Source organism: Gasterosteus aculeatus, chromosome 15, assembly GCF_964276395.1.
Source record: "Gasterosteus aculeatus chromosome 15, fGasAcu3.hap1.1, whole genome shotgun sequence".
Taxonomy (NCBI): Eukaryota; Metazoa; Chordata; class Actinopteri; order Perciformes; family Gasterosteidae; genus Gasterosteus; species Gasterosteus aculeatus.
This window is the reverse complement of record NC_135703.1, coordinates 5,529,233-5,553,104: the sequence shown is the minus strand read 5'-3', so window position 1 is coordinate 5,553,104 and position 23,872 is coordinate 5,529,233. Positions and strand designations below refer to the sequence as shown.

General features: G+C 47.4%; 1 protein-coding gene across 7 annotated transcripts; it reads right to left on the bottom strand.

Moving 5' to 3' along the window:
* Positions 1–20: 20 nt before the first annotated feature.
* On the bottom strand, positions 21–21,932 carry ldlrap1b (low density lipoprotein receptor adaptor protein 1b). 7 transcript variants are annotated; one of them, XM_040199178.2, is made up of 10 exons: positions 21,306–21,788; positions 11,503–11,645; positions 10,606–10,718; positions 8,934–9,048; positions 8,070–8,142; positions 5,361–5,456; positions 3,737–3,870; positions 3,390–3,424; positions 1,890–1,921; positions 21–1,312 (listed from the first exon to the last, which is right to left on the bottom strand). In XM_040199178.2, exons 1-10 carry the CDS (start codon positions 21,388–21,390, stop codon positions 1,266–1,268), a joined length of 873 nt encoding a protein of 290 aa, XP_040055112.1. In that variant the 5' UTR covers positions 21,391–21,788; the 3' UTR covers positions 21–1,265. The 7 variants fall into 7 exon arrangements, with proteins under 7 accessions (XP_040055112.1, XP_040055113.1, XP_040055111.1 ...); XM_040199179.2 differs by having other exon boundaries at positions 3,776–3,870; positions 21,306–21,776; XM_040199177.2 differs by lacking the exon at positions 1,890–1,921 and having other exon boundaries at positions 3,776–3,870; positions 21,306–21,932.
* Between the last annotated feature and the right edge of the window lie 1,940 nt (positions 21,933–23,872).

Here is a 23,872-nt window from a genome sequence, read left to right as displayed (position 1 = left end):
ATCAATAAACATCACACACGAACAGTATTACTTTTATTGAATGGTATGTAAATTAATGAATAAAATAAAATTCATACATAAACAAATGCCAAAACATAACACTGGAAACACTTTCCGATAAAAATAAAAATGAAAGTAAATGCAACAATATAATTTAACATACAGTGGTAGCGTGGTAATAGAACACATTAAACCGTTGGACTTGTTTTTTTTCCCGTCAGTCACAGGTAATGAATGCATTTTGCTGACATGGGCAAAGGAGCCGAAACCAGGTGAAACAAACCCGCCCGGTTTTCCGGTCCTATACGAGCAGGAGAGGGACTTTCTAACCATTTCTGGGGAAAAACAAAATGAATCCACTGTGAGTGAAAGCTAAAAACAAGGGGATATGAAAAGAGTAGAGGCATTGAAGCCTGGATAATGGGTTTGATGCATCTTGACATTAAATATGGGCTTTTTAAAGTGAATGAATGCCAAGTGTGAAAATTGATTTTTTAATAAAAAAAATTAAAAAAGGGGAAGGAAGAGGGATTGTCGTTTTGTTCTCATCCATTTTCGCTTTCCCACACAGACGATCTTTGACACCATCTCTTCATTTTTCCCCCCATACAAAGGCTGAATCCTTGAAGTGAGTAGGTAGTGACCATCTTTCATCCTATACTGGTGACCTTTCCCTCTAATCCAGCTCGAACTTTAGGTGAATAAAATGAGACAGCACCCTTTATGACCTGATTCAACCTCAACACGCCGTACTTCTCTCAGCTCACTCTGTACATTTATTTAATGTACACACACACACACACACACACATACACGTTTCATGTAATGCCATGCACACAAGCGCATACCATAAACACATTACTAACTAACTGGTTAAACAGACACAAAGGAAGTAACACATAGAACGTAACAAACATTAAATGACTGCATGTTTTGTTTTTCATAAAAAAGGGGTATATTGGTTTTGGTATTGCATTGGCCTGTTCTGTGAGCCGCCTGCTCTTGTTGTCCTCCTCTGGTCCACGAGATGCAGAAGCATCAGGAAGCCACCGGACCGGACCACCGAGACGCACGCCGGCAAAGGAGGAAGCTGGGAAGCCTCAGACCGATGTCTCAAACCATGTCTGTCCAGCTTTCCCCCCCCAATCATGTGTCCCCTTCCCTTACGCTCCTTCAGAAGGCGTCCTTGTGCGTGGTGAAGTCTGTGTCCTCCGGGTCCCATCTGCCTGGGGACAGGCACTCTTCAGTGTTGAAGTCCTGAGGGTTTACCCCAATGTCCAGGACCTGGGGGTTAGTGCGAGACTCAGCGAGTCTGGAGGAGCAGAAGGGGGGGGACATTTTATTAGCAACCGGCAAAACAAAAATCAGAGCAGTGATCACTGTTAATTATAATGCAACCCATTATATTCAAAAAGCTCGTGAACACCGGTAAGTGCGGTGTGTGCGCGCTGGGTATGGACATGAGCAGGACATAGAAAACACAGCGGCATCCATTTATTAGGAAGAAAAAGTAAAAAAAAAAAAAAAAACATATGGCAGTGACATTCTGCGCTACCACGACCCAACATGCAAAATGCCGTGTCGGACCAACACGTGAGCACACAGCGCTTTCATTCATCTCTCATGTGCAAAGCTGATGGATGTGAGGCGGAGACACACAAAGACACTCGTGATGAGGACACACCGGACCATCGGGTCGTGTGGTGGTGTGAAGCCCGGGGATGACGGTGAGGAGTTGAATGTTTTTTTATTTTTTTATTTCCTCGTTGATGGTGACGTGACCTTAAAAAGAAGGCGTGAAAACTAGATGAGTCTGAATCGGACAGATGACGGTTGACTAGGGGGAGAATGAGGTGGAAGTCACTGGATCCAGTGAGGGACGTCGTTACCTGAGTAGGATTCAAAGCTATCCAGACTGCGGCTGGGGGGGGGGGGGGGGGTGCAAAGGAAACATCACAAGTCAGGCAACAAATGAACTACTCTGAGCAGCCTGACAATAAAGGGAGTGAAGTACATCAATGTGGCCTCAGAGGGATTTCATGCAGAGATTTTTATGCTTTCACACAAGGCCGTAACATTGGGGATTGAGTACAATTAGAAAACCGGCCCCTTATAGCCTCACATCTCTGGCAGATAATATAAGCACATCAAACCGGCGGTTTTAACAACGTGCGTCCAGCAGAGGACAGTGCAGTCCCTCAAACAGCCGAAGGAACCCTGCCAACCACGGATCTGTATCTGCAGCTCACAGGCAAAAGTGGACAAAAGAGAATTTAAATTGTTTTTTGTGTTGCCCTCAACTTGCTGCCCGTTGCATGATCACTATTTTGTGGAGACAATAAAGTACTTTGTTAGAATTTGGTGGATAATCAGTTGTAAAGCGTAAAGAATGAACTACATAAACCTATAAAAGTAGGTGTATATATGGGGCGTGTGTTTCTCAATCTGAAATAGTTTACAACCAGTGGATGAAAATAATCTGGGTTTTTATTTCAAATAATATTAATATGTAGTTCAGTTAAATTCTCAGCTAAAACCGTATGTGACTCACGTCTACTATCAGATGTCATGGTTTTAACCATCATTCATGAATATTCTAATTCTCTCATCCCCTTTCTACCCCAACATCACCCAGTGCAATCAGGTTCTCGTGGTGGACGCAGATGTCAACATGGACGTCGGGCCTCCCCTCCTTCAATTAGAGAAAGCCACGCGTGGACGTGTCGGCGTCTGTGCTGGGAGCATCCTCATTAGCAGCAGAGTGGGAGATTAAAGGGGGTCAGGGTGTAATTACACTGCGTGCAGACAAATACTCATCTGATAACGGGCCTGAAACGGCCTCTTAGAGCTCGATTACAGACTTTGAAGACCGTCCTCCCTTTCGCTATAAGAAAATGGCAGATTAAGAAGCCCACTGTCCAATTAGCAGTCCAGATGAAAAGGCACAAATAAACAACATGAGTCTCTCCCTTCCCCGGAGCTTATTATTATTATAAAGACAGTTTAAAGAATTCGAATGACGGGACCCGATCTCGCCCCACCTTCTGCTCGTGTAATTCCACTGGCGCTTTTTGTTACCGCAGGGCAGAAGAACTTACCTCCCTGTGGGTTTGTGATATAAATACGGTGCAGTGTGTCCCCGCGCTGCACTCATTTGTAACCAGCGACCATCAGAGGGAGGCAGCCTGCCAAAGCAGCGTGACTCAGGACGGGTGTCGCTCACCTACGTCAGCCGCCTGTAAACTGAGTGCCCCTCGCTCGCTCCCTGCCCGTGGGAGAGGCTGCGTTTCTTATAGAACCGCAGCTGGTTATTTTCCACAACGGCTGCCTGTTGGGTTGCTACGGGAGAGTTTGAGGGGGAAAACACAACAAGCCACAGCGGTTCTCACCTTGAAAAAGCCTCGTCCAGACCGTCCTCCAGCTCCTGCCAGACACACACACAACACACGGGCATTAGTTTAAGACAACGGTCAAGGGATGAAAGGTTCAGGAGATGTTACGGTACAACCACCCACATGGTTCGAGGAGGTCTATCACACCCTCTTCAGCTATGTGACCGGAAGACGAGGCCGGCTCGGTTCAATAGGCTATTGTGCCGCTGTGCGACTGCAAGATAACGTCCTCGAATACCACAGGTAGTACAAGAGTACACCACCGGGCCCCATGGCTATTTAGTCAGCGTCTCCTCCCATCCCATCGGGGCTGAGCGGCTCAGCGGCTCAGACTCTTGTCTTACCCATACAGTATTGTTGTTCTCTGTTGCGTGATTATGCACCATAAAGGGGTCCGACTCCATCTGCTTCGATGCCGAGTGGACCAGCGCCGCGTTGGCTCCCTCCGCCAAATCCAGGAGCCTTGCTGTGGCTACCTCTGCAACATGAAAACACGTTGGATAGATTTAGAGGCAGAGTGAGTAGGGTTTTCCTGAATAAACAACAAGGCGGAGACTCTGTCCTGAGAGTATTTTTCCCATCTAACCGTTTCTATAAAAGAAGTCTGGAGTTGGCTTCCCCCCCCCCCCCCCCCCACCGGCACACAGACACAGATCACACGAGTGCACAACCAAATGAATCCTGCCTTCCCACATTCGATAGCATCCTGTAGTTGTCACACTTCAGCGTGGCTATGAGTCCAGGTAAACTTTTTCTTATTAAGCCTCTAATGTGTCCCACCGACGCAGCAATCTGCGGATTGTCACACATGATGAGTGAGGATGGCGTGACCCCCCCCCGACTCGCACGCCTAACCACGGGGACACCACTGATCTGTAATGGGATTGGCTCCTAATGGCCTTTCCTGATGATTAATGTCTGCCAATAATGTGCATCAACACTAATTTGTGCCTCGTCTAAATACTAATGTTTATCCCCAGAGAACATTGAAAGCTCAACTCCTGCTGAAACCGCTTTCTACGTTCCTTAAAAAGAGAAGCTCGCGCACATTTGATTCAATGAGCATTGCCAGGTCCCTCAAGACTTCTCCGCCCTGTGAACGCAAGCTCAAAGGCATTCTGAATATTCTGCTTTGGACAGAAATGCTCAGCCTGTTTTCAAAAAGCCACTATGATTACGCCAATTTGCTTTGGAAAGAAAAGAAAAAAGAAAAGAGAAAAGAAAATACAGCGCGCCAGCGGCCAAAATGACCCAGCGAATGGTGAGCGGGATTAAGTCGGTCCCAGAATCACACAAAGCCTTTCGGTTGCCAGAATCTCAGTTGACCATTTTCAACAGGGATCATCCTTAAAAGCCGCGTCGGCCGTCAAATGCTACATGTTCAAATCAAGTGTCAGAACGGATTTGGAGAGATCTCTATCTCTGGCTGGCGGCCACCTAGCTGGGGGGTGAGGGGCGCTGGGAGGTACAAAGCTGATGCTTTCAGAGTTTCTTGCAAAAAATTTGAAATAAAAAATAGGCTTCAGTCTCAAACTGAAGTCTCTAGTAGCAAATGGATCAGAGTGCAGCTGATGCCCACAGAGTGTGACAGGAAAAAGGCCCGCTGGCGACCACAGGCCCCTCGTCTCATTGCATCCTGGCTGTGGACAATACGCGGTGCGGATAATGCCTAAAGGTTGTTTGGCTCACTGGGAGTCAACAGCATGTTCAGAGGCCGTGACCCACGTCCTGGAATCCTAGGAAATCTGATTGAACAATAGGGAGGGGAGGGGGTGCTCTTTGTACAAACAGGACTGGAAATGTGCTTCCAGAAAGAGACTGGCTGTTTGTCCATGGACAGCACGCTCTTTGACAAGCGGCTGAATACTCGTCCCCGGCCCTCACCCCCGGGGCTACGATGACTGTGACGGACAGGAGGAGGACGGGGGAGGGGGGAGCTGGGGGCTGATGGTGGCTGACATGACTCACCTCCTGCTTTCAGGCTGCCCAGGCTGGCCGAGCTGTCCGACTGAGAGTTGCTGGCTCCTTCTCCGTCTGAACCAGACTTCACTCGCTTCTCTTTCTCTGAGGAGGGGGAGGGAATGAAAAAAGCGGGGAGTCAACTGGGATTCAGGAGCTGGACCGACCCACAGGGAAACTGACCAGGCGAACCCTTTTATATTTCATAGCTGCTGAAAATGTCTCCCTAACAAAGTATAGAGCAAATCAGCAGGTAGGATACTGAAAAAAACCCATCTGCCAGCTGAAACCAGATTGAAGCACAAATACTTCATGCAGCAGTTAATACAGTTGCTGGTGCATTTAAATAGTGGGCCTGGCATCTGGGTCACATGGAGAACGGGCTCGGCTCCCTCCACACGGTCTCACCTGCAGAGAGGAAGCTTTCCCACACGGTCTCGATCACCACAACAAACAACAGATTTCACAGAATCTGCTGCTCGCTTGAACTCAGCCGTTAAGAAATGATACAAGGCCCTATGAAAATAACTTCATTACAACATTTAAAATGGCGCCTCCCTCATCACACGCATTGTGAGGTACCTAATTGCCATCAGAGGTTGATTCATTACTTCCAATTATACTCACGCTATACTTGGTGCAGACGTAATCAGCCCTTTTCTCCTTCACAATAACACTCCATATTGTGAGGACAGGACAGTTTGTCTTGTTCTAGTGCATCATGCAAAGCGTCATCCTCAAATGTTACCGGGAGACAACTTCTGACGAGATACGAGTGATTCATTCAAGTTAAAGTTAATCGAATGCTTTTACTCCTGGTTCAAGTAGGGCCCCCAAAGAGACGATGTCCTCCTTTAAGCACTTGATAAATACGGGCTTGGTTTACTCACAAATGCATAGAAAAACACTCAACTGTGCCTCCTATTTAATGTGGCTTCACTTTCCAGGGTGTGACGGTAAAGCAAAAAAAAGAAAATAATCGCACCACCTTCTTCATACTCTCCCTGAGGGGCCAAGACGATGAGTCACTGGAACTCAGGCTTTGAATCTGTCCATTTCTGTCAAACAACACTTACTGCAAGGAGGTTTCATCCTCACCCTTGATCCAAAAAGAAATTATCCCATTTCCCTTGAGCCCAGGTAGCTTAGTGATGACAGCGGTACAAATCTTCCCATGGGAAACTTAATAAAGGTCTGGAAGTTGAAAGCCAGCTGTAGTGTTTGCAGGGAAGGACGACCTGGGAACAGGAGCGGTGATTTGCGGTGGAATGTGGGTCAGGAATGCGTGGTGGGCTGTGCAGAACCATTGTGGGTGGTGGAAAAGAGTTTGTAGGAAGAAGAAGCAGCACACTAGACATACAGTGGATGTCCCCCCTCTGCCTGCCCCCACCTCCCCCCCAGGGACTTCTCACTTAACATTAGTGAAGGAGACTCAAAAAAGGATTATTTTTCCGCTCTTTCTCCCATCTCCTTTTCTTCTTCTCAGCTACATAAGAGCATCAACACCTTTTCTTGAAAAAAATATATTAAATTTTCCCTCCATAACCTCCGAGCACCTCGGCATCGGTACTCCATCAGCGACACCACCCGAGAAGAACGAGCTCCGCTCGGCAAATTAAACAGCTTATTTGGCGAGGTGGAGAACGAGGTGAAAGAGTGAGGAAGCAGAGATTTTATATTCAACTTAAAAGCTAAGAACATCCAAGCGACAAAGGAGCCTGCCGCCTTGATGTTTAAGGGGGGGGGGGGGGTGGTATCAATTAAAAAATGAATAAAATTGGCAGCCAGATATTTTCATACAGCGCGTGTGTCTCTCTCTAAAGGGCTGAACGAATAAGCTCGCCTCGATGAATGCCTCTCACACTGAATCCGTCAGGGGGTTCAGCTCCCGCTGGCACGCGCACACGATCGTTTTCCTTTCTCTCCAACAGTCGCCACCCCAACCCTCCTCTCCGCCCCGCCTTCCATGCTCCCGTGCCCTCGCTCCTCGTCCCCCGTCCCCCATCCCCCTCTCCTCATCCTCCTTCAGCCGTTTCCCTTCCTTATCATATGCAGAAGCAAGAGCCGCGATGGGAGGAAGGAAAGAAGGGAAAGAAAATAACTTCATGGGGCGGGTTGGTGGTGGTGGGAGGGGGGGTCTAGCTGCCAGGTGATAAACAAGACAGCAACGAAGGGATAATTACTAAAATTCAAACAGGGACTAACAGGGACAAGGACAGCAAACATATAGAGATGGAGAAGGTGCCTGTGTGGGCTGCGAGGCAGAAACCAACATTATGCGGCAAGAGCCACTCATTTACTCTGGAGTCATACGTGCAGTAAATTACACGCGTGTAACAAAACAACCTTCACAGCACCTTGATTGCCTGCTGCGTGCATTACCCCCCCCCCTCCAACACCCTGTCCCTACCCAGATGAGTGTTTAACCATGACTAAGTTGTCTGTAATAAAGAGGGTTCACTAAACTAAAAAAAAGGCCCCTCTGATTTATAGCTGATGATTTAACTGAGGGGGGTGGGGGGGGGAGGCATCAGTCACTGGCCATGACCAGGAAGATACCAAACAAATGTATTCCACAAAACCTCAGGATTGTATACAGGACCATCAAGAGGGAAGATAAAGGGTGTGTACAGTAGATGGAGAGGATAACAGGGGTGGGGGGGGGCATTTTCACTCATCCATCACACTCAAGCGGTCGTCGTGGGCGACCATGCGTACCTTCCTTAGCAGCCTGCCAGAATTCAAACGCCACTCTGAACGCCTGGGCCACTGTCAGGGTGACCGCCTGGGCCTGTTGGGGGAGGAGGGGGGGAGACCAGGAAAGAATGAGTGACCGTGATTAAACAACAGGAAGTGACAGAAGAGGCTCCTTCTGAGACACTTGGAGGATACCAGGACTGAATTAGGGAGGGGAAGGAAAGGGAATGGCTGCAAACCCCCAGGGGATGGAGAGAATGCCAGAGAGGGGCGACAGCCGGCCAGCTCCTCGTCTTTCTCCTTCACTTATTACTTGAACATTTGCATACATACGAGTAGAAAAATAATATTTAAAAAAATCTTTTCCCGAGGTCTCTGTGGAACATATTGTCTCACTTTCCACAGATCGCCAGCAGCAGAAGCCAAATGGAAAACCTGAATCCTGCGCCATGACGAACATTTGGAGTCGGCGGCCTGCAGCATTATTTACCTCTACGTGAATGTAAGCAAGAGAGATTTCGGGGCATTTTCTCATTTTCTTTTTTGATAAGAATTGGTTGAAAATATGAAAACCACTTCATGTCTATGTGCTAAATATAAAGCCCAGGTAAGCAGCGATAGAATGAATTCCACTAAAAGTGAAATCCAATAAGTTGACGTTTTATTGAAGGCGATGTATGCAGAAGTATTTCCTGGCCAGGCCGGTAACTCTTTGAATAAACAATGAGTGAGCTTCAATTATTTTTTTTCAATGATGATATGCAGATTCTTTTGACATTGAGCAGCGCTGGGCTTCTTCTTTCCCCTCACATGGTGCCCACTTACAGAATGTGAGCCTCGAGTCACTCCAGCGCTTTGCAACACGTGCTTGCTCGTTTTACGTACCATTTTCCTCTTGGTGCAGAGGAAAGCGTGACACTCCAGGGTCTCGTTGTGCTGGCTCTGGACGATGTAGGCGAACACTTTGTCGTGCATCTTGTCCGCTGTGCAATAGGATATTCTGAAAGAAAAGAATGAAACACGGATGCACGCGGTTTAGAATCCTTTACACTTGTGGGGGCCCCCCACTCCACGCTGTTGAGCTACACCAGCAATCAGACCAAAGCTAAACGATGGCCATGCATCTGAACTCAACACGCGTGCAGACATGACTGTGCTGTCTGCCGTTCCTTTCTGCTTCCTTCCAACAAGTTATTCCATCACTACACCTCCTCTGTGTCCACCCGCTCAACGACCATGGCACATGCCGTTAAATCACTTAAAAAAGGTACACGAATAGACGGTCGGGGCGGGGAGGTCATCTCCTGCGCTGAGCTACGTCCGTGTCCACGCGAGGAAGGCATCAGTGACGCTCGTTCGTCTCAGGTGCAGACTGCAGATTGGAATTAGGCCTTAATGCTCCTTGAATGCCTTTTCTCCACTATCTGATCGTGGTGTTATTTCCCCGGTACCAAAGGGACGGGTGAGCGGAGCCAGAGCCAAAGCGATGGGAGGAAGGTGGTAATGAATGTCTGCCATCTGTTCTTCCTTTCAAATCTCTCAGGGGGAGAGAAACACAATTGGTTCACTAACGATTTAGGAATAGAAGTTGCGGGTATAATAAATGTTTTGGGTTTTTTTTAAAAGAGGGAGGAAATAGTTTGGAAAGGTTCATGAATCGCAGCACAAGATTTACGGGCAAATGTTTTGTAGGGAGCGCGTCTGGGAAATAAGGTGTCCCGGCTAATCTATTTATCTCATTGGCCGTCCATCTTCTGAGCTGATGTCCAGGGAGACAGCCAGCTGCTCCATGTCTCCACAGCGTCTCCACTTTTTTCACAATAAAATATTTCAGTGAAAATTGTCCACACATTCATGTGTACAGGGTAAACGGGAAATAATAATGGATGATTCGGCATTTTGCTAACTGTGGGACCTTGTCAGACGTCAATTAATCAATGGACAAAAATTCTAGCAGTTAAACAACGAACTAATAATCCAAGTTGAAAAAATGCCAAATATTCTTGATTTACAGTTTAGCTCAACTACTATTGAAAGTCAAAACCATCAATTTTAACTATGAGGGGCTATCAAACAATCAGATTAATCATTAGCTGCTACACCAACTCTGAATCCTGTATGCTCACATACGTGTCCTCAGTCTACAAGCTTTCAAGACAAATACTCAACATAAGCCCATTCATGTTTCGGGAGATGATGAAAAAATCCCATTTCTCCTTAATATGAAGACTCATAGATGTGGACTTTTAGAAAAAACATAAGCTCTGGTTCAGTGGAGGTTATGCAGCTTTATGCGTGCAGGCAAGTGAGATGTGTAGGCATTTACTATGGAGAACGTGTGCGTGTGTCAATATCAGACATACAGCTGTTCTAGTGCTCCCAAGTGAGTTGAGATTGATCAGACTCAGAGCTGACCAACAAAAGGCCTCTACACAAACAAGATTGATCGGAGCAAATAACGACTTCTCTTTTATCTTGGATGATGAGGACAAGCTTAGGGTGAGGAACATGTTCAGGGATGTGTTAGAATTAGTGGGACCCACAGAGGAGGACTGACCTGTATATGGAGATGTTTTCCATCAGCTGGTTCGAGGCACTGTCGTAAAGGATGATTCCTCGAGGGGAGACCGTTAACGTGACTTTCTGGAGCTTCTTTCCACTGGCTTTGGCCTGGAAGGAAGAGGAGAGGGAGAGAGGAAGCGTGAAGGCCACAGAGAGAAGAGGCTTAGTGAGTGAGAAGGAAATCAGTGTAGCAGAGTTTATCTCATGTTTACATCTTTCTTGCTTTTTTTATGATTTAAAATCAGCCATTCATATTTTCACGTATGGAGAATGTAGCTCAAAAGCTATTTATCTATATCATTGGAGATACGGTAGAGCTTCAAACCATGAAGTGCAGAGCTGCTGGCTTAATTAAATATGATATAAGCAAATTTGGTGATTGAAAAGAAGTTTGTGAAAAAATATGAAGTTTGTGTGTGAGTGAGAAAGACACATCCAAAGCGGACTAAATCGTTTACAGCTACGGCGAATACTTTACTTCTCACCAAGTGATATGTAGGCATGTCTACGATACGGTTCATGATCCCATTCATGATAACATCATTTTTACAGGGACACCAAGGGCAGCCAACAGATTAGACCCAATCAGAGGCTCTGCGTACTGCGCCGGGTCTCCACTTCCACCGTTCTGCTGCCGCTAACTTCATTGTCCACAGAGCTGCCGGCTCCAATGACATTAAGCGCCTTCCACCGTGATGATGAAGCTGGCCGAGCCACACGCGGAGGAACAGCGTCCGGACTAATTGCATCGCCCTCTAAATGTCAGCCTGGGGCCTCGGGGACCAGAGAGATGGCAGCCGACCAGTGACATTTCACCGAGGTGCCATTCAGGTCGGGGCAGAGAGGTAGTGGGGGGGGGTGGGGGTATTACAATATAGTAGTAGTCTCTCACCGTGGCCACGATCCTCTTGACGGCGGCGGCGGACAGCTCCTCTCCCTTGGGCTGCTCAACCATCGTGACCCCCAGGTACTTGAGCTGGAACACCATGCCCTCCAGGAGGGTCTCCCTGGTGTCCGTCCAGTTCTCCGGAAGCTCTGCGGAACGAGAGGCGCGTCGGTGACAAATAGTATTACGAACAAATGAATTAAGAGACAAGAACATCAATATTGACACTGATAACTGACAGTGAAGCCTTCAGATATTTTTGGGTTTGATTCATGATGCAAAAATAAAAAGGTTAGAAAACTAGCGTTAAAATAGAGTTTAACTATAACCCGGGTCCTTTATGGTTTGTAATGCAGCACTTCTGGTTGGCATCTTTGGATTGATTTGGCAACACACCTGAAACACTTTTTTTTTTAAAATCTGGCAGCAAACAAAAAAATCTCTAATCCAAAAGCAGAAGTCTTTGAGGACTCAACACTTGCCCCTGTTACAGCAGGGAAGCGTTTAGGTGGCAAGTGTTGAGCTATAATGACTGACCAAACTGTGCTGTCATTTCCAGTTTTAGGCGAGGGACCCGCTTAGCTGAAGGGATGCAGGTGCTTATTTGCAATTCGGGCTGAAACAATTACAGACTTCAATCACCCAATGAGATGAAGGGGCCGATGGCATTTAGAACTCGTCAAATACAGGTTCAAGATATACGATATAAAAAATGTGCCTCGTGACCATCTGCCAGAACTCATTTAAAACCCTGCCGGCAAAGCCATTCATAAAAGATTATCTCCTCCAGCGTACGAGACGATGACACTTTATTCAGGACTCAATATTGTACATTTTGCCTTTGGAATGAAACTCTGCGGCTGTGGTTTTTCATTTCTTTTATCAGAGGAGGCGACGCGCTTCTCTTTGTGTCACACCAGCAGGAAGAGCGCCGGGGAAGCCGCACAGTTGGAGAAGTGAGAAAAAGAAGAAGATCAACTTGTGTAAACATGCCTTCAATGCGACACCAAGCCAACGGGGGGTGCGGTTCTGATGACTCTCCACAACAGGAACTCGGCAAGACGTCGGCATTCAAATCGCTGAGGATTTATGAAATGTTCACACAACGAAACGCCTCTTGAGTATTCAGCCACTCGCTCGGACAATAAAAAGAGGCTGACTTCTTCTCACCCGGCTCATAAAAGGTTTATGGACCTGCCACTATGACGTGTGTGTGCGTATAGGCGGGGGGGGTGGGGGGTGTCACCCAGCATCTTCAGGGTAATCAAAGGAGAATCCCGCACCACCGTGTTTCTGTCCAAGGGGAATAAAAAGGCTTCTGCTGTGTGGAGGTCTCTCTGCGGAGGACGAGTTCGCCGTATCGTTTGACTTTCTTTTACGCACACACTTATACTTAAGTTGCTGGAGAAGGCAGAAAACTGGCTAATACGCCTCAAAATGTTACCACCAGACAATACCATACGTCTGCTTACCAACCAGAAGTCAGTCCAGTGAGTCAAATGTTCTATATTAATTCATGTGTACTCTGAACACTAATAATTGGCTTAGGAGGTCATATCGTTAAGGGAACCGCTTTGAAACAGTGGAAAAGGTTAACCTACAATATTGCTTTTCTCCGCCAGCCAAACCGAGCCCCCCGGGAGCGGATCTGGAGACTCATAATCGTCTAAATGCAGCTCTACCCAAACCCATACTTAAGTAATGGGCGGGTCTGAAGTGAACACCCGCTCTAAGAAGGTCATGGTCTTGGAGCTCCTGAGTGGAGGGAACACATCTGATCCCGTGGTTACATTAGATAGAAAGCCCCCCCCTCGCTGTAACATAACCTGCGGCGAGGAATCATCAGCTCCAACTCGTCACCTAAATCAACTTACCGAGCAGTGAGAGTCCATTATGGAGGGGTATCCACTTAGGACTCAGCTAACCGAGCGCCTGTTTGTAAAAGCCAACGAGTCTTCAGAGGGTCCGATCGTGTCAACCAAATGTAAGAAAGTGGAGCGGAGATAGCAGAAGGCAGCCTGTGTACTTCATCTGTCCAAACGATCACTTGTAGGGGGCCGAGGGAGGGGGGGCGGGGGTCTCTGGGAATGACCAGCAGTTAACCCCCGACTGCAGAGTCTCAGGAATCGCCCTTCCTGAGAGGTCCTGAGGAAGCCAATGGAGGACCAGACAACGCTAACAAAAGGGGTATATATATATCCTGCCTAAAGCACACGAGGAGATCACTACTACATCCCGCCAAAATAACAAGAAAAAAACATGCAATGGTAGCGGGCAATTAAACAATCTGTTAAAAAACGTGATGGCTCAAATGAGCAACTTACAAACCGGAGCTATTTTTAGATTGGTGCAAATACCCAGAGTGCTGCTTCGTATGGAATGATAATCCGTTTTCATATTGGTCACATTTGCATGCACACACAACTCCACAGCCCCCCCTCCACGCTCTCTGTGTCTGCGGCGCTGAATAAAGCAAACTTCAAAAAGGAGTCCTGGACCGCGGCGGGTCATTGAGCCGGCTGGTGGAAGGGGTTTGTTTAGCCAATAAATCGCTAAAATATTAAGCAAGCAACTAGTGAGGCGGTGGGGTTCTTGGCACCCCTAAACACACAACATAAATATCCACCACGCTACATCGGAGACGCTCACCCCGGACCAGAGAAGCATGATATGGATGGAGACTCTGCCGGATAATATCTGCCGGGTGGCTGGAGAGTGATGGGGGATTGAAGAAAAAAAGAATTGACCGCTCCTGGCATCTGTCAACCTTGGATTAAGTCCAGGGGACAAATGGTCTAAATAAAGACTTTCTTACATAAAGGCACCAGAGACTAAACTGTACCAATTGTCTTTGCTTTGTTGTTGGGTTTTAGTAACGGGGGAAGAAAACAGACTTGGAAACATACCTCATGTACAAGTTGTCCAGGTTCTTCTTCAGCATACAGATAGTCACAAACATGTATGATATTAACAGCCTCATCAACTATGTTTTGTAGGCTGACTTGCCTTTAAAGTCAAAACACTTTCAGAGAGCAAGTCTCAACCCTCAGCGAGGGAAAGACCAGCGGGACAAAGAAAGTACGTGCAGCTACTTCCTCGCTTTGAGGTCCACCTCACCGGAAATCTACCAGCCTGTGGAGTAACTAACACACAGACAACCAACGCAGACCAGTTCAACACACCAAAATAAGACTTTACATCAAACGTAGGAATAAGAGCCATGTCACCACAGCAATGTTGTTGTTTTTTAGCAATGGTAAGACCTTACTAACACTGTCACAATGAGTTAAACAGAAATGTCTTATAGTTCGAAATGTCTTTCATTTCAATTTTATGTCCACAAGGACTGTAGTATGTACGTTGAATAAAGACAAAAACCCCTCTCAAAATGTGAAATAACTACAAAGGGTACGCGGAAAAATGACACAGCTATGCCTTATCCGGCAGTGTTAAAGAAAGGAAGAACTGGGGACTACCTGGCCTCTTTCATCAGACTCCTGTGGAAGACAACGCCTCGGAAAAGTCTCAGCCATCCTTTGAATCTCTGCAGACGTCCCATGAAGTTTTAATGACGCTAAAGCTACAAAGGGTGTCGCGCCCTTTGCGAATTTTGGAGAAGCGGAACGGCACAGAGGTCTCGGGAACTATAATCTTATTAGGAGATTTGAAGGATGAGCCTGTGCAGGTGGGAGGGGTGTCGGGTGTTTTGGTCAAAGCCGACGCAAAAAGGAGATGGAGCGATTTGGACACGGGAGTGACAAGAGAGGATTTGCCATCGCTCTCCCTGTCAACAGCAGGCGACGGCGACTAATGAGGTCTTGCCTCTGCTTCAAGAAGCAAACAGACAGACATTTGGTGGAGGAGAGACGGGTGGAAGCTGCAGGAGGTCCACAAATGAGGGGGAAAATACAACTTAAGAAGAAAACAGAAATGAGAGACGAGGTGATGGTGGAATGAGGTCAGATAGCAGGGAAATGTGAGCCAACAATCCCACCATAAACTGACACAATAAATGTCATAGACAATTAGAGAAGCGTTTTTTTAACCATCCCCTACGTCTCCCTAAGTAACAGCCCAGCATGGTGATGGAGACAAAAATCAGGGCTGAAACCAGCTCACTCCTCCTCGCTCTCAGTGAGCAGCTGATGCGAGTGTGACTGCAGACCCACGCAGTGATTAACTTTCACACAGTATCATTCAACAAGTGATACCAGATGACGTCAGCGGGGCTGTGATCGCAGCTATGAGTAAGCCACAGAAGGTATATATATATATATTCAACATTTTCAGATGCTAGGGGAAGGGACGAGGACTACAGCAGCGGGGTCCCAGCTTGGTTTAACTAAACAGACACAGTCAAAGCCCCCCGCCCTCCAACCACCACCGCTCCGGCAGCAGGCCCCACGAGTCGAGCCTGCCGCATTAACAACCCCCCCTTTTGTTGAGGTCTGAAAGGAGCCTCTGGGCACCGAGAGCTCTTTGTGCCGTTGTCGCATTGTCATCAGTGAGGAGAGTGAATCCCGGCGCACACTTGTGGTTACGCTTGTGCCGCCCACCGCCTGCCGGCATAGTTTCTCCTTAACTAGTTTGACGTGTGCATCAGCTGTGGGGGCTTCAGTTATCCCAAAACATAAAGCCCCGCCGGCCCCGCGTCAAAAAAACAGGGCGTAAACCCTCGCTCTGGTTGGAGACGTGAGTCACTATGGAATGTCGGGGAAAAGGTGTGTACTGCAGCGGACTCTGACGGGGTCCTCTCAGAGGATCAGTGTTTAATGAAGAACAGAGGGGGGGGGGACATTCTCAAACAACCTTTGTAAACAAAAGTAGCATTGAAAATATCACCATTTCCCAGTATGATAGAATTCACCAGAGCTCAATGTGCTTATCTAAGGATCACCTGTAATGACCATCATCTTATCTTCACACAATGACATGAGCAAAAAGAAAGAAAAAAAAAAAACCTATTGCAGCATTATTAGATTGTAATCGGGACACTTTGTGCTACTTTAGAAAGTGCAGACTCAGACGAGGAAACGATGCCTGCAGGGAGACACAGAGACGCAGTACAAAGCTTGTTCGGAGAGTCATCCTCCAACTAAGCCCCAAAAAAGTTTAGTCCTACATTTCCTCTGCTTTTCCTTGGCGTCTTGTGCGCCGACCAGGCCGCTGCTGTCAGTGCGACTCTGAGACGAGCACCGTCATCACCATTATGGGAAGACGGCTGAGATGGAGAGAGGCCGTGTGTGTGAGAGAGTGAGAGTGAGAGTCAAAGTGAGAATGTGGGTGTAGGCATACAGTCCATCTCCGCCTGGTCCGAAGGCTGATCCGGTTCTGTTGTTCCACCTTCTTCGTGTCAGCTGTTTTACATACCCTCGGAGCGCCGGGTCAGAGCCGTCCTGCGCGAGATACACAAAAAGCGATCGATGCATACGACCACTGAGACATAAAACCACGGGGAGGTTCGCTCAAGGAGAAATCAATACAAAGTAAGTAAGATGAAGAGTCAGTGAGGATCCGTTGTGTCCAGCACCCTGTGACCCCTTTCCTCCCCGACCTTGGGCACCGCTCTCAAACGCCAGCAGGCCCATGACATTCTTAAATATCCATGTTGATGAAGGACTCCCAATAAACACAAGCTAGCGATTTGTATTTTTGACAACCAGCCAAAACAATTCCAGTTGGGTGATAGAGAGGATTTGCGACGGATGGCAGTCGTGGCTTTAAGTCTCCCGACATTGCCACACGTGTCTTTCGGTATTGGCCAAATCCACTGATGGAAGGAAAGTGATGAGAGGGAGAGGGAAAGGCAATGGAGTCGTCCTGCCAGTCAGGGATTACAGCTGATGACCAGCTGAGGCCAGAATGTACTCGCAACAGGAGGCAGCGTTATGAAACTGATCCTGAAAAGCACTCCATGCACAGCCACGCTCACCCGGACGAGCTGTTGGTTGCCGCGGATGTTCTACTTGCAAATAAAGATCCAGATGGGCTGGCATATCTCCAGTCCATGCAAATTAGCGACATGTATACATGGATTAAGGCATTAGCTCCGTACCTCTGCTGGGTTCCTGCTTGCTTGCATGTTTTATGCAACACTATCAAACCACCGCATTTGGTTGGGCAGATGTAGGTTTTGGGTTTTTCTTCACGTAGACGGGTGCAGCTCAAGCTCCTCCTCCATTAAGAGCAGGTTTTAGTGGCCACGTGGTCCACGTGGGCCTCGTGGTCCACGTGTTAACCCTTGGGCTGAGGAGCGCACCTCTTGTAGAACGGGTTTGAAATGCGGGTCCACACAGATTTACGTGATTGGGATCCTGGGATTTTTAGAGATGTGCAAGTCACCTTCAAGGTTTTTTCCATGGGCTGTAAAAAAAGGATTTAAGCAGCGGTGGCAGACATACGGGTGCAGGGGGGAGAAAGACTGAGCGGTAATGGAATCTTCCATTCATAAAAATAACAACACTCCCGCAGGGATTCCATCCTCCAGCTGAGTTTGGGGTGGGTCTTGTTTCACAACGAAAGAAAGTGATTGCATCGCTCCACCAGTGTTGGGGGAGAAGAAGTTTCACAAGCCACTTTTGGGTTTCGTTCACATACACCCAAAAGGGCTCCAAAAATGTCCACAGATAGACCAACAGATCGGAGTGGCCATGCGTAAAATGTGGCCTCAAGGCCGTCTGGGTAGTTGCAGGAGTGAGACGCCGCTTTTGTTCATCTCGTTTCTTCCGGTTTTCTTGGGTGGTAAACTTCCTGTATATTATTTTGTTAATTTTGGGAATAGGTAAGCTAGAATATTAATGAAGACTGATATGTTATTGTTTTGGGCCAGGCTGATCATGAACTAATAATTAAATATTGTGGACCGTATGGCTGCAGCACTGGGCCTTATTTGGCTACGGTTTCCATTTGACCGCGCAAAACAAGATTAAAACCCAAATGAATTTGGAATTGCTGGGGTCTTTTGAGGGATTTCCCCCTAATTTATTTAGCCTTCTGACGATGAAGCTGAAGAGCTGAACTAGCACACTGACCATATGTCTACACATATGGCTGAAGGAGATCACATCAATTATTTCTTCTCAGGAAGGTGACGTGGCGAGCCACTGACTCCCCCTCCGGCTTCACAGAAATCATCTTTTAAAGTTGTCCCAAATTTGAAAAAGTGGGTCAAATAAAATATACAATTTTATGTATATTTCCTTGAATAATCAAACAAAAAAGTTGGTTAGCAAAGTTAGTTTTCTAATTTAGTCCGGGGCATGAATGTGCATTAATTATAATTCATCTTTTGGAGCGATTCGTGCACTCTGGGCTAAAAGAAAGAGTGTTTACTTTGAAATAATAAACACTCGGGAATAGATGTACATTGCGCTCATCACAGGCAAATTAATGCAACATAGCCCAGCGAATAAGAGATGAAAATTGATTGCCTCCCAAATTAGTCATACGGCAATTTACCGCTCAACTTAGCCCAGTTCCTGGTGTGGCGATAACAATTTTAATGCTCAAAAAAAAGGATCTTATTTTATTCTGCTGTAACAAGAGAACAATTCCTCTGCAGGATTTGAAAAAGGTCCGCTGGGAGGAACAGTGACAGGGCATTATCGTGCAGTCCCGTCCACACGCAGAAGCTTACAGACACAGATGACCCCAAACAGAGGCATAAATCAGAGGGGGTTTTACAACTCCATAAAGGAATACTGCAGCAAGCAATCTGGGATAGGGCCCTGCGGCGCCAGAGCGCTACATGGTCAGAAGTGGAGTGGGAAATAAATAATACACAAATTAATTAAAACAAATTAAAAAGACACTACTAAGAAGCTCCTTTCGGGGGGGAAAAAAGCTACTGAATGGGCGGACTGACATCGTCAAATGTAGCTGCCACAATATTGATAACCCGACAGGACTGGGTCCTTGACCGGGGATGTGGGAGGGAAACCGTCTCACTTCAAGGCAGAAGGGGATTTTCTGCCTCCGTGATGTTTCAGGCGGAGAAGAAACGAGCCTAAACGACTTAGAAATATGGGTGATGTTACATACAGGGGGAACTTTTCAGCAGCTCAGCTGACTGCCAGAGAGGCGGCAGGAAATTACATAGCTGACACATTCTTGGCTGTGCAGACTCAGGAACCGGACAACAAAAAGCTCTGAGACAAGGGACGTGGGTCAGTTGTATGAACACAATGTTGGAACAAGTTATGATCCAACACTGACTGCGGGAGAAGAGGAATGCAATGCTGAGACGTCAAAAAGAAGACAGGCTGCCTTGACAAGGATCCAAGCAAGAGGGAAAGAGGAAGGAAAGACAACCTTGCTGGAGATATGGAAGATTTTTTCTTAAATTGATGAGGTGACAACATCTACACATACAACCCGTGCCAGAAGTCACACAATTAGAAAGGAATGAATACGATTTGTACTGTATCTGGATTAGTCTCATGCATAAAACACAACACTGGGCACCATAGGATGAAACGAGATGCCTAGTTTAGTCATGTTCACTGGTGCCAACTGGCATACAGTTAGAAGATTGATAAAAATAAAATAAATAAGAAAGAAAAACAGAAAGATGGACAGTTCACAGACGAAACAGGAAGCTCCAATGAATAAGCAACGTGGGTGAAGAAACGATACGACGGATGTCCCATCGGTCTCCAGTCACGGGACCTGAATCTGTACGCCTGTGCAAGCAGCAGAGATTGGATGTAGAGGCACGGCACAGCAGGGAATTGATTACCCGCCATCAGGATCATGCAGATTGGGCACCCTTTCCTGTTTTGACCCCCCCACCCTCCACAGAGAGGGGTGGACGGGCCAAAAACAGAACATCGATTGCACAGTGCACGTGTAACATCTTGCTGCCAACTGCTCTATTGTCTATGAAGAAAAAAAGAAAGGTGGGAAGGGAGGGGGGGTAGGGTAGGGGGCATTCCCCCTTTGTGCAACACAAGCATGCAGCTCAGCCAGCCTGCATGTGACAGCCATGCGTTTGACAGCCATCTGGATGCGTACACATCATCACGATAATTAAACACCGGATTGCTCAGCTCGGCACTATGATCGAGGCTCCCCTCTCAACGTGTTGTGGCTCGTGCAGCCCCTTCGTAGCCTCCCGTATTATTTCAACACAGTATATCGCCTAGCAACAGCGCGTTGCTAAGGATTGTAACGTTACAGCCTTTGCAGGGAAGACGAACGCTCTTCTTTTAGCGCACGTTGAAAGTATTTTGTGCCCCCCCCCTCTGTGTGAGACGGTCCCCCGCGGAGTGACGTGGCAGAGGAGTTCAAACTTTTACCACGGCACGGCCCGCTTCTTTAGTGCGAGTAAAAGAACAGAGACGGAATAAATAATAAATACAAGGCGGGACTCGTTGGACGTGCGGAGGGAAACAGTTTGGGAGCTGAACGTGTTCAAAACGAGAAAGAAAGAAAGAAAGAAAGAAAGAAGGAAGGAAGGAGCCGTCAGCGGGAGTCGGTTTACGGGCTGCGTGGCGCTGCTGTCAGTTTCGGTGTCAAGTTCTAAAACCACAACAAACCAATTTCTGAGAGAAATCTTGTTTTTTTTTTTAAACAGCTCGCTTGCGAAAGTATTCTTGTTTCGAGCGTGCGTCATATCGACAGATACCCCGGGACCAAGAAACCCGAGTGGTAAAGTGCTGCTAAGTCAACAAACAGGTTGTAACCCCCCTCCCTCCCCCACCGAGGCTAGCTTGGCTTGGCTTGGTTTAGCCATGATAGCCTCTAAAATGATCCCCAATTAGCACGCGCTAACGCCTCCGCGGCACCGTCGCGCCGAACCGAGTACTCACTCCGGTGTCTGCTCGCGGTCCACGACTGTTTGGCGATACTCGGGCTGCGTATGATTGCCCTTCCGGCGGATTTCAAAGCGTCCATATCGCGGTCCAGAAAGTGAGGGCGAAGAGCCCGACGAGGCTGGTCTCGGTTCTGGAAACACTTCTCCTCCGTGTTGTTTTTAAATAAACAACCCGCTCCCGTTCAAACTTTTTTTTCCGGCTGTTTTTTTTCTCTTCCTCTCCCCTCCTGCGCGTGTTGCTTTCGGTCGACGGTGGACGATCATGTTCGTCCCCCTGGGCGGCGTTTTGTATGTAAATTAGCCGGATAATGTGCGTGACGCCCGGTTGCGGAGTCACGCGAGCGGGCGGGCGAGTGAGCGAGGCGGCATTGGCTCCGGCAGCGCGCGCACGCGCGGGCGGGCGGTGTTATCGTTCCCGTTAACAACGCGGCGCCGCTTCACGCCCGCACCGGCGTGGACTCGGCATTCGCGTCGCCGTGGGGGGCGGGAGGGTGCGGTTAAAGCGCTAACGCTTAATTCAGCCACACGGCGAGTGTCAGCGGGATGATGCCGTGATTTAAAAAAAAAAAGGGGGCTATAGGGCGTTATCGCGTCAGCTCAGGTTGCTTCACCTTTACAGGTTGCTATAGCTGAATTCTTATTATGTCACAGTAAAACAACTATATAGTTATAACCAGGAATGGTTTTGTTACGATATAGTTCCCCACAACCATTTGTATCGTATGCAAGATGCTCTCATATTAAATAATCACTATATATCAATATATCATTTCGTGGCCCCCTCCCCCAAAGAGTGCTCTGGCAGAGAGAACAGCTGCATGGGGGGGGGGGATGCTGTGAGGTTCCTTTCTTGGAAAAAACACACTGTCCGGGAGTCATTTTCCTACCAAAATGAAAGGCAAGGAGTCCCCGCTGGGCATGTGGAGGAAAGGGGGGTTCCCGATAAAAGAAACATGAGGTCAGGGAGACCTAAGATGCTCCATTTTACGTTTCCCAGTCTTCAAGAGGAAACCCTGCCAGACATCCAAGAGCGATTCACCTCCCATCGGTCTTTTATTTTGAATGGTTTAAAACCCACACTGAACGGCCTGAAGAACCAAACACGGCCAAATAACGTCGGTTCTGAAGGTGGAAATTTGACAGAGTTCAGAATGACCCTTTGTGACCTCTTAAAGCCCCACCTTCTCCAGAGCTTTTGAGATGATGCAAGAACGTTTGGTTTCAGAGGCCACTCGATTTAGCAAGAAGAATTGTAGATTCAACCTCAATATTCACCGTAATTTTAGGCGTATGTATTAATAATTTGATAACGTTGGAATTTATATAATGTTTCTGTCGATAGTTATTATTGCTTTTAGACGACCACCCAAACCCTTCTTGTTTTGGGTACATTAACATTAAAAATGACACAATGACTCTGCAAGACTCATTCAAGATTCCATAAGAAGTGAAAAAAAACTCTGATATAAGAGCCACAGGCGAACACTTCCCCCAAGGACGAATCTGCAACACATCGGCTCAGCTAGCAATTACACACAGTATTGAGTTTATTCTGCATAGGAACAACGCCTCATCAGTGTAGCAGCGCGAAGGAAGCCTCCCTCTCTGTACTCCTGCAGGTGCATTCCTTTTCAAATCCCTGCTTCTTTGTCAGCTGCTGCAGCCGTGCCTCACTGGGAGGCTGGAGACAGAGTGCGGCCTCCTGCCGTTACTGAAGCACGCAAGACAAACCGTGGCTTTTTACGGCAACAAATTACAAGTAACGGGCACAGCAGGTGTGTTTGGGTAGGAACATCTGCCAAGAGGCGAGAGCAGGGGTACAACTGCACATCCAGCTGCAATTTATTCTTGTGAATGGCAAAAAAATAATCAAGATGTATTTATACACAAGCGAGTATAACTACACATCTCTTGACCTACACGGTCGGCCTATGTTCACAGAGAAAATTGCTCACATTGAACGAGTAGGTCGTGAAATACATAATGGCTGTACCTACAAACAGCGTGATTTTACTTTACATAAGTGAGGTCTAATGGCATCGCAAACGGTTGGTGCATCTGTGCCAAATGCTAGAAAATACCTTTTATAAATCTGTTAATTCCCACACGCTGGACTCTGCCAAACAGAGCTTTGCCAAATTGAGACAAGGAGAGCGATAAACTACAGAGGTTTGAGCGTAAAGCAAATTCATGGCCAGAGCCGGGCCCGGCGTGATGCAGGGGAAAGTGAGTGAGGGGCTCCGGTCGGGCTGCACAGGTTAATCGAGTGTGTTTGGCGATGCCGCGCATGTGACAGAATGCTGAGCAGAGGGCTCTTCTTCACGCATTGGAAGTGACGGTCCTTGGCACGGGGATTCTTCATCTGCCTCCAAAACATTTCCAAGCGCATTAAGATGAATGAATTATGGCTCCAATCAAAATGCTTGGCGGCCTGAAAGGTGCTCCCGTTTACGGTTCCACCGCCGAATGAAACCCAAAAGCCCAGAGGTCAGCACGGCAACGAGCATTCACGTCCAGATCTGGAAAGTAGACAAAGGGCCGAGTGGAGAGAGATGTGTCTGA

What these genes read in the sequence shown, in the direction of transcription:
- ldlrap1b (XM_040199176.2), bottom strand. Translation starts at nt 21,390, where the DNA reads ATGGACGCTTTGAAATCCGCCGGAAGGGCAATCATACGCAGCCCGAGT. An exon ending in GACCGCGAGCAGACACCGGA is followed by an intron (nt 11,646 to 21,305) that starts GTGAGTACTCGG and finishes CTCGTTCCGCAG; the next exon opens with AGCTTCCGGAGAACTGGACG. An exon ending in TCAAGAGGATCGTGGCCACG is followed by an intron (nt 10,719 to 11,502) that starts GTGAGAGACTAC and finishes TCTTCCTTCCAG; the next exon opens with GCCAAAGCCAGTGGAAAGAA.